The sequence below is a fragment of the Hyla sarda genome, chromosome 10, assembly GCF_029499605.1.
Source record: "Hyla sarda isolate aHylSar1 chromosome 10, aHylSar1.hap1, whole genome shotgun sequence".
Classification (NCBI taxonomy): domain Eukaryota; kingdom Metazoa; phylum Chordata; class Amphibia; order Anura; family Hylidae; genus Hyla; species Hyla sarda.
In genome coordinates this window covers 11,827,140-11,836,534 of record NC_079198.1, presented here as the reverse complement: position 1 = coordinate 11,836,534, position 9,395 = coordinate 11,827,140, and the positions used below count along the sequence as shown (strand labels likewise).

Genomic DNA, 9,395 nt, shown 5'->3' with positions numbered 1-9,395 from the left:
ATCCCCTATCCTAAGGATAGGGGATAAGTTTCAGATCGTGGGGGGTCCGACCGCTGGGGCCCCCCATGATCTCCTGTACCGGGCCCCGGCAGCCCATGGGAAGGGGGCGTGTTGACCACCACACGAAGCGGCGGCTGACACGCCCCCTCAATACAACTCTATGGCAGAGCCAGAGCGCTGCCTTCGGCAATCTCCGGCTCTGCCATAGCGCAGTATTGAGGGGGCGTGTCAGCCGACGCTTCATGCGGTTGGTCGACACCCGCTATCTAGCCAGTGAGCTGGGGTCCCGTAAAGGAGATCGCGGGGGGCCCCAGTGGTCAGGCCCCTACGATCTGAAACTTATACCCTATCCTTAGGATAGGGGATACGTTTTTAAACACTGGACTGCCCCTTTAAATTGACACGTGTTACTGTTTAACCAAACACAGCTTTAGAGTTGTCGTTTAGTTGTTTTTTTTTTACTAATAACCCCCTCCCCTACAGTAAAAGGGGGCTATGCCATAATGCTTAGGGTCTGACATATAAATTATTAGTGATTGGTGAGCGGTACTGTCAGTTGAAGTTCCGCTGGCTGTAGATGCTGCGCCCTGCAGCTCGTGGCAAAGCAAAGTCACCAGCCGAGGATAAGGTGCCCTCATAATGGAGCAGCCATGTTTGCTTGGTTCACTCAGTCATCCACTTCATCCCAAGTGACATCCAACACCCCCAGTCAACAGTCAATAGACTGAATTCAAACTCAGACTCAACCCTCAGTTGGCATGGCCCTCATGCTGCTGCTGCCACCTCCAGGCTCTATCATTGTGCCACCATATGGTCTCCTCATGCTGATGCTGCCACCTCCGGGCTCTCTCATTGTGCTGCCATATGGTCTGCTCATGCTGATGCTGCCACCTCCAGACTCTGTCATTGTGCTGCCATATGGTCTCCTCATGCTAATGCTACCACCTCCAGATTCTCTCATTGTGCTGCTGTTTCCCAGGGTTTTTAGTTGGAAATAGGGAGAGATTCCTGTGTGGGGCTGCCCTTTTTAGGGCGAGTAACACTTGACAAAAAGGGAATTAATAGGACGAGAGTGGGGCCTTAGAGGGGAAGTTTTTATCCCCACCTGCTACAATGGACAATACGTTGTTCCCTTCCACCTTTTGGAGGCAAGTGTTACTCCTCCTAAAAAGGGCAGCCCCACACAGGAACCTCTCGTTATTTCCAACCAAAAACTGGACTAATAACTGGAATGGATTAGAACGGCAAGGGGATCAGTCCAATGGCGGTCAAACCATACAGGGCATATGACTCTAGGTAAAAGTCCTTCCTCTGCACCTTGTTCAGACAAGACAAACAGGCCAAAGGCATTTTGGGGTATGGACAAATGTGTGTTAACCCCTTCCTCAGTGGCTAAGATTTGTGGCGCAATGGCTGGGTGAATCTGGACATTTTTAATCAGCATCACCCGCACTACAAGCCTGTGTGACATGTTTAGTGCGGTGATACTACTGACAGATTTCCTTTAAGGACTTCTAGGGCCTCTCTTATCAGGACATATGGCCCCATTTCAGCCTCCTTTGTCTCCTATGACTGAAATAAAGCTCTGCACCATACAGCAACTTTTACCTACATTCCTTTAAAGTTGTTTCTTATATTTTTTATCATAAACATTATAAAAATATTATTATAAATTCACCTACCTTGGATTTTCTGCAGTCCCTTGTAGAACATTTACGTTTGTTCACTCTAATTTATCTAAAAGAGACATATGGAAATAAGGAAATTGTTCTGTCCATGAAAGCTTAATTCCTACAGTAAATCAATATTTGTAGACACAAAGAGAATGTTGGAAATGATATGTCTAAATCTCCTATATAACTTACAGTATGTCTGATAGATCAATAAATAAATAATAAAACATGGAGACAAATAGGAAGCCAGGATCGGTGGATAGATAGATAGATAGATAGAAAAGTAATATATGCGCAGCACACTGTTTCCAGAAAAATAAAAAAATGTGTTCCAAAAAACGTGAGTGTCAGTAGCAACGTTTCGGCTAGCTCACCTAGCCCTTCTCAAGCTTGAGAATGGCTAGGTGAGCTAGCTGAAACGTTGCTACTGACACTCATGTTTTTTGGAATGCATTTTTGAATTCTTCTGGAAACAGTGTGCTGCGGATATATTGCTTTTCTGTATTTACATGGACCCCTGACCCGGGACTGGACTCTGCGTGCACCACTACATGTTTTTGCTTCTTGGAAGTGCTGCTTTCCTACCTATTAGATAGATAGATAGATAGATAGATATGAGATAGATAGATGATAGATAGATAGATAGGTATGAGATAGATAGATAGATAGATAGATAGATAGATAGATATGAGATAGATAGGTAGATATGAAAGATAGATATGAGATAGATAGATAGATAGATATGAGATAGATAGATAGATAGATATGAGATAGATAGATATGAGATAGATAAATAGATAGATATGGGATAGATAGATAGATAGATAGATATGATATATATAGATAGATAGGTAGATAGATATGAGATAGATAGAAGATAGATAGATATGAGATAGATAGAAGTTAGATAGATATGAGATAGATAGATAGATAGATATGAGATAGATAAATATGAGATAGATAGATGGATATGAGATAGATAGATATGAGATAGATATGAGACATACAGACAGATAGATAGATATGAGATAGATAGATAGATAGATATGAGATAGATAGATAGATAGATAGATATGAGATAGATACATATGAGATAGATAGATAGATATGAGAAAGATAGATAGATATGAGATAGATATGAGATAGATAATAGATAGATATGAGATAGATAGATGATAGATAGATATGAGATAGATAGATATGAGATAGATAGATGGATATAAGATAGGTAGTCACATGATGTCTAATATGTCCAGTATAATGTAAGCGTGCCGATACACCTAGTGACCTTCGAGTTCGAGATACATCTTGATAAGTAATAATATGACCTGTCACACAAGTGTAAATTATATACAAAACGTATACTGCCTGAGAAGAGCACCAGTTGTTGGCCCGCTCCAAATATACCATTCATCATACATCTTACTATGTCACTCCAGGAACATCGCTTTAGGTTACTGCCCCACAACCAATATGGTACTCAATAGATTCCTGGAATAAGTCAGAGGGTAGGTGGTACACTCATCTACCTGCCCCGGCCGTCTTCTGTGGGTACTTTCATCCATTCCTGGGGTGATCCTCTTCTCCAATAGAAGGGCAGACAGGAGGACGCCTTGGTCATCAGAGTCTCAGTCTAGTTATCACTACAAGGGTCAGCAGAGTCCAGAAGCTTCTTCTCTATATACTCTTCTCTGACCCAACCCATGTGATGCTTCTGCTAAGTGCAAACGATTATAATATTAATGACTCAAAGTTCTTATTTATTATTTATTCAATAATACAAAATCCTCCAAATTACATAGAAAAATACTTAAATATATAAATGTGTATTTATTTATACATGATTTATTTATTTTTTATTTTTTGTGCCATTGGACCACAAATATTTTTTTGCTTCAGGGCCCCATGGATTGTATGTATGCCCCTGTGTACCAACTGTGATAACATAGAAGGCCCTATATACAACAAGGCCCCAAGAATCCAATAAAAGAATTCCTAATGCAGAGGTAACCATGTTACGCCTCAGAACTGCCTGTGTCGCATTTGAGCTTAGAAGGAAAACAACATTTTATTACTTTGTAAACAGATTTCAGCTAAAGAACCAGATATTATTTGTTTTATCTCCTGCTTATTTCTGCAGCTCTGAATATGACATAGAGCTTACGTTTACTTGTTTATGTTTGTTTATACATTTTTTTCTTTTTTTTGTGTGTTGTATTAGGCTTCAGGGTGTTTTTGCTTCGGGGCCCCATGACTTGTATGTACACCTTTGTGCACAGACCTTAATAGAATTAGGCCCTCAATACAACAGTGTCCCAAGGATTCATTAGAAGAATTCCTAATGTGAAGCTAAACATGCTGCAGCTCAGCACTGCCTGTGAGGCACTTTGAGCTTTGAAGGAAAACATGATTTTATAACTTTGCAAACCTCTTTCAGCTAAAGAACCAAATATCTGCCAACATCTACAGCTCTGAGTATAATATTGACCTTACAATTTACCTTTAAAAATAGTTGGATACATAAATATCAATTTACTAAGATGATAATGAATGTCATGAATACACAGATGTCTTCTTTATTATCTATACGTTACCTGAACAGGTGCTGTGAGATTATTTACTTTTGTGTAGTGTGCAGTAATCTTTGCATCAGTTCATGATTCTCTTTTCTATAATTCATGATATGATAACGTTTTCTGTTTATTAAATGATCCAGACCAAGATACATTTTGTCATTTTCTTCGGTATTGTCTTAGGTCTCGTTCACACTGAGGATATGTGCCGCCTGCAGCAGAGTCTCATTGTTTCCAATTAGATTCTGCAATTCTGCGCACACTGTAGAATCACTGCTGGTGATATGGACGTCCGCCCAAATAATGAACATGTTCTGTTGTTAGTTACTGTTTATAGATTATTAACAACAGACACCACACTGCCATCTAATGGTCAAAAAGTTTACAAGACCGATAGAGCAATTTTTTTTACTTTAGGAAGGCTGCAAGAAAAACAACAACAAATAATAATAATAATAATAATAATAATAATAAGGCAGAGCCGCTGAACTATATACTGTAGTTTGTTTTAGATAATTTTCTGAGACTGCTCGGAGTTGGTGCAAATAAAAAAACAAATTGGTGCTTGAGCAACTTAAAGGGGTACTCTGCCTCTAGACATCTTATCGTCTATCCAATAGATAGGGGATAAGATGTCTGATTGCGGGGGTACTGCCGATGGGGAGCCCCACGATCTTTCTGCAGCACCCGGCATTCGTTTAGAGCTTCGGGTACAGCGCCATAGGCTTGTGACATCACAGCCACATCCCCTCAATGCAAGTCTATAGGAGGGGGTGTGACGGCTATCACGCCCCCTCCCCTAGACTTGCATTGAAGGGGCATTGCCGTAACGTCACGAGTGGGGCGTGGCTGTGACATCACAAGCCTCCGCCCCGCATCATCAGTCATCCAGCACAGAGTTAAGTTCGCTCCGTGAACCGGATGTCTGGGGTGCCACAGCCGAGATCGAGGGCGTCCCCAGCGGTGGGACCCCAGCGATCAGGCATCTTATCCAAAGGATAGGGGATAAGATGTCTGGCGGCCGACTACCCCTTTAATAGCATTTATTTTTTATTTTTTAAAGTCACATTGAAAACAAAAATCATCTACACGGTGACAGCCATGAAGTGCAGTTTCTAAAGTTGCCCTACCTGAAATGTTGCAAATAAAAAAAAAAAGCCCAATAAACTGAATGACTGCAATATTTCAGGCAACAAAAAGCAATAATAGTCTATAGAAGGAGAAAAGGAGCTCAGTTCGCCAGCTCTGGGAGAACTGCAAATTGTAGATGAGGCCTGCAGAGCAGAAATCTGCTGAAATATATGATATATAAGTTATATAATGGCCAGAAATAGTGCTGCTCCTCATGTACACACATGGGCAGTACATCCTGAAAAGTCACCTGAAATGACAGCTACACTTTAAAGGGCTACTCCACTGGAAAAAAAAATTTCTTTAAATCTACTGGAGCCAGAAAGTTAAACAGGATTGTAAATGACTTCTATTCAAAAAAATCTTAATCCTTCCAGTACTTATTAGCTTTTGTATGATCCACAGGAAGTTATTTCCTTTTTGAATTTCCTTTCTGTCTGACCAGTGCGCTCTGCTGACCCCTCTGCCCATTTTAGGAACTGTCCAGAGTAGAAGCAAATCCCCATAGCAAACCTCTCCTGCTCTAGACAGTTCCGGACATGGACAGAGGTGTCAGCAGAGAGCACTGCGGTCAGAAAGAAATGAAATTAAAAAAGAAAAGTACTTCCTGTGGATTATACAACTCAACTTCCTGTGGAGCATTCAGCAGCTAAGTACTGGAAGTATCACGTCTGTTTAACTTTCTAGCACCAGTTGATTTTAAAACATTTGTTTTTCTCCAGAGTACCCCTTTAAGGAACATTTCCCTTGAAACCCTTCTTCCTTTTGCACTCCAATGGCTGGTAGGTAAAATAGTGAAGAATGTCGATACCATATTCATAATGAGAAATATAGATAGAAAATCTGAGATCTTTATAATGCTGATGAAGATTGTCTTCTAGTTCTATGGGTTGTACTAGATATTTCATCATCATCATCATCGTGGAGATCGTTGTGTCCCGTCACCGCGCTTTCTATTCTGTTCTGTAAGGTCTTTGTCTTCACTTGTTGGCTTAGTAAGACGTAGATGATGGGATTAAGACAACTGTTTAAATAGGCAAGAAATAAACATATTTCTTCCTTGACAGCATTCTTCCACAGACCTCTGAAAGAGTTATTAATATCTGGTGTAACTGAAGACATGTGAAAGGGAAACCAACAGATGAAGAAGCAAAGGACCAGGGCAATGATGACTCTGAATGGCCGGTTGGACTTGTGCCATCTTCTTCTCGCTCTTATTTTGAAGACAACAAAACCATAAGAAAGTAAAATGATGGTGAAGGGCAAAACAAACAAGACAATCATTCTGGTGATGTGCTTTTGCTTATGTTCCACAACAAATAGAAGATAACGCTTTTGTAAACACTCTTTAAGAGAACGATCAAATAAATGATAAGCCTCGTACATGAAGCCGCTCACAAGGCAGAACACCCAAATGATTCCTGAAATAATTCGGGCTGGCTTGACCCTTCTGTGTATCCTGGTCCAAAGCGGCCACATGGTGGACACACACCGGTCAAGACTGATGACCATCAGGAAGTAGACACTAGTCATCATGTTTAAAGACAGTATGAAAAAACGTACAGTGCATAAGATGAAACTATGCATCGAAAAGAATGGGAAAGCCCATTCTATGATATATAACAGAAGGAAGAGAGAAGATATGAAATCGGCAACGGCCAAGTTGAGGAACCAAACCGCACTCACACTCTTCATCTTGAATCCGGTGATCCAGATGACTAAGCCATTACCAACCATTCCTACAATGGCGGTGATGGTAAATAAGACTACACGGGATATATCAAAGTATTTCTGCATCTTCAGATATGATTCATATTCAACCGAATCCTCTTCAGTGAAGTTATAATTAAAGTTATCAAGATCTTCATCGGAGGACTCCATGATTTTTAACCTGTGAAAGGATGAAAAATTTTTTTTTAAGATCAAATGCAAGTTATGGGAAGAAGTAGGACCAGGGGCGGACACAGACAGCAGAGGGCCCCTGTGCAAAGAATGTGCCTGCCCCCCCCCCATATGTCTATTGTTCAGGAACCCCCCCCCCCACTGCTATTAACCCCCCCCCGCTCTCTCATCCTCCTTCCATTCACCCTCCATTTCTATTATCCCCCCCTCATGCTTCCATTCCCCCCCTCACTGCTTCCATTCTTCCATTGACCCCCCTGCTCTTTTTTCCATTCACCCCTCCTGCCCCTGCTTCCATTCACCCCCACTTCCATTACTTCCATTACCCCCTGCTCCTTCCATTCTCCCCATTCTGCCCCTCCTTCCATTCACCCACATGCTTCCGCTACCCCCCTGCACCCATTAACCCCTCCTGCTCCTTCCATTCACCCCATCCTGCCCCTCCTTCCTTCCCCCCTGGGCTTCCATTCCCCCCACTGCGCTTCCATTAACCCCCGCTTCTTTCATTCACCCCATCCTGCCCCTCATTCCTTTACCCTCCCTGCTTCCATTAACCCCCTGCTTCCAATACCCCCCCCTCCCCTGCTTCATTAACTCCCTGCTTCCATTTACCCCCTCCCCCTGCTTCCATTTACCCCTCCCCATGCTTCCATTACACATACACCCCCACTTCCCTTAACCCCCCCTGCTTCCATTAACCCCCCCCCGCTCGTTCCATTCACCCCATCCTGCCCCTCTTTCCATTCTATCCCCCTGTGCTTCCATTACACACACACATTTCCATTAACCCCCCCTGCTTTCATTACAATCCCCCCCTGCTTCCATTAACCCTCTGCTCCTTTAATTTAGATAGATAGATAGATATGAGAAATAGATAGATAGATATGAGATAGATAGATAGATATGAGATAGATAGATACATAGATAGATATGATATAGATAGATAGATATGAAATAGATTGATAGATAGATAGATATGGGATAGATAGAAATGGGATAGATAGATAGATAGGACATAGATCAGTGTTTTCCAACCATGGTGTCTCCAGCTGTTGCAAAACTACAACTCCCAGCATGTCTGCACTGTAGTTTTGCAACAGCTGGAGGCACCATGGTAGGGACACGCTGATCTATGCCCAGTCTACCTATATATCTATATATCACAGTGTTTACCAACCAGTGTGTCTCCAGCTGTTGCAAAACTACAACTCCCAGCATGCCTGGACATGCTGGGAGTTGTAGTCTTGCAACATGTAGGCATTTTTGTTGAGAAACACTGCAAACTTGCAAAGCCCTAACTGGCTCATCTTTATAAAGCCCCTCTGCTCTTAAAGCGACAGTTACACTAACGGGGGGGGGGGATGCGGGCCCAGTGTACAGATACCTCTATAGCTATGCCACTGGCGGTGGGCCCCCTTACTTGCTGGGCCCTTGTGCAGTTGGGCCCTTGTGCACTATTTTTGTGGGGAAATTAAAAAGAAAAACGCAATTTTGCTAATTTTGGAAGGTTTCGTTTTCACGCCGTACAATTTACGGTAAAAATGACGTGTGTTCTTTATTCTGAGGGTCAATACGATTAAAATGATACCCATGATAACATACTTTTATATTATTGTTGTGCTTAAAAAAAATCACAAACTTTTTAACCAAATTAGTACATTTATAATCCCTTTATTTTGATGACCTATAACTTTTTCATTTTTCCGTATGAGCAGCGGTATGGGGGCTCATTTTTTGTGCCATGATCTGTACTTTTTTTGATATCACATTTGCATATAAAAAACTTTTAATACATTTTTTATAATTTTTTTATAAAATGTATTAAAAAAGTAGCAATTTAGTACTTTTTTTTTTTTTTACGTTCACGCCGTTCACAGTACGGGATCATTAACATTTAATTTTAATAGTTCGGTCATTTACGCACGCGGTGATACCAAATATGTCTATTAAATTTATTTTTTACACTTTTTGGGAGTAAAATAGGAAAAAACTGACGTTTTACTTTTTTATTGGGGGAGGGGATTTTTCACTTTTTTTTTACTTTTAATTTTACATTTTTTATTTTTTTACACTTGAATAGTCCCCATAGGGGACTATTCATAGCAATACCATGATT

General features: G+C 41.2%; 1 protein-coding gene across 1 annotated transcript; it reads right to left on the bottom strand.

The window, feature by feature from the left end:
• Nucleotides 1–6,229: 6,229 nt before the first annotated feature.
• LOC130294304 (C3a anaphylatoxin chemotactic receptor-like) lies at nucleotides 6,230–7,258 on the bottom strand. Its single transcript, XM_056543918.1, has one exon. The coding sequence runs from the start codon at nucleotides 7,256–7,258 to the stop codon at nucleotides 6,230–6,232; it is 1,029 nt and encodes a 342-aa protein (XP_056399893.1).
• Between the last annotated feature and the right edge of the window lie 2,137 nt (nucleotides 7,259–9,395).

Coding starts and splice junctions, on each gene's coding strand:
- LOC130294304 (XM_056543918.1), bottom strand. CDS start 7,258: ATGGAGTCCTCCGATGAAGATCTTGATAACTTTAATTATAACTTCACT.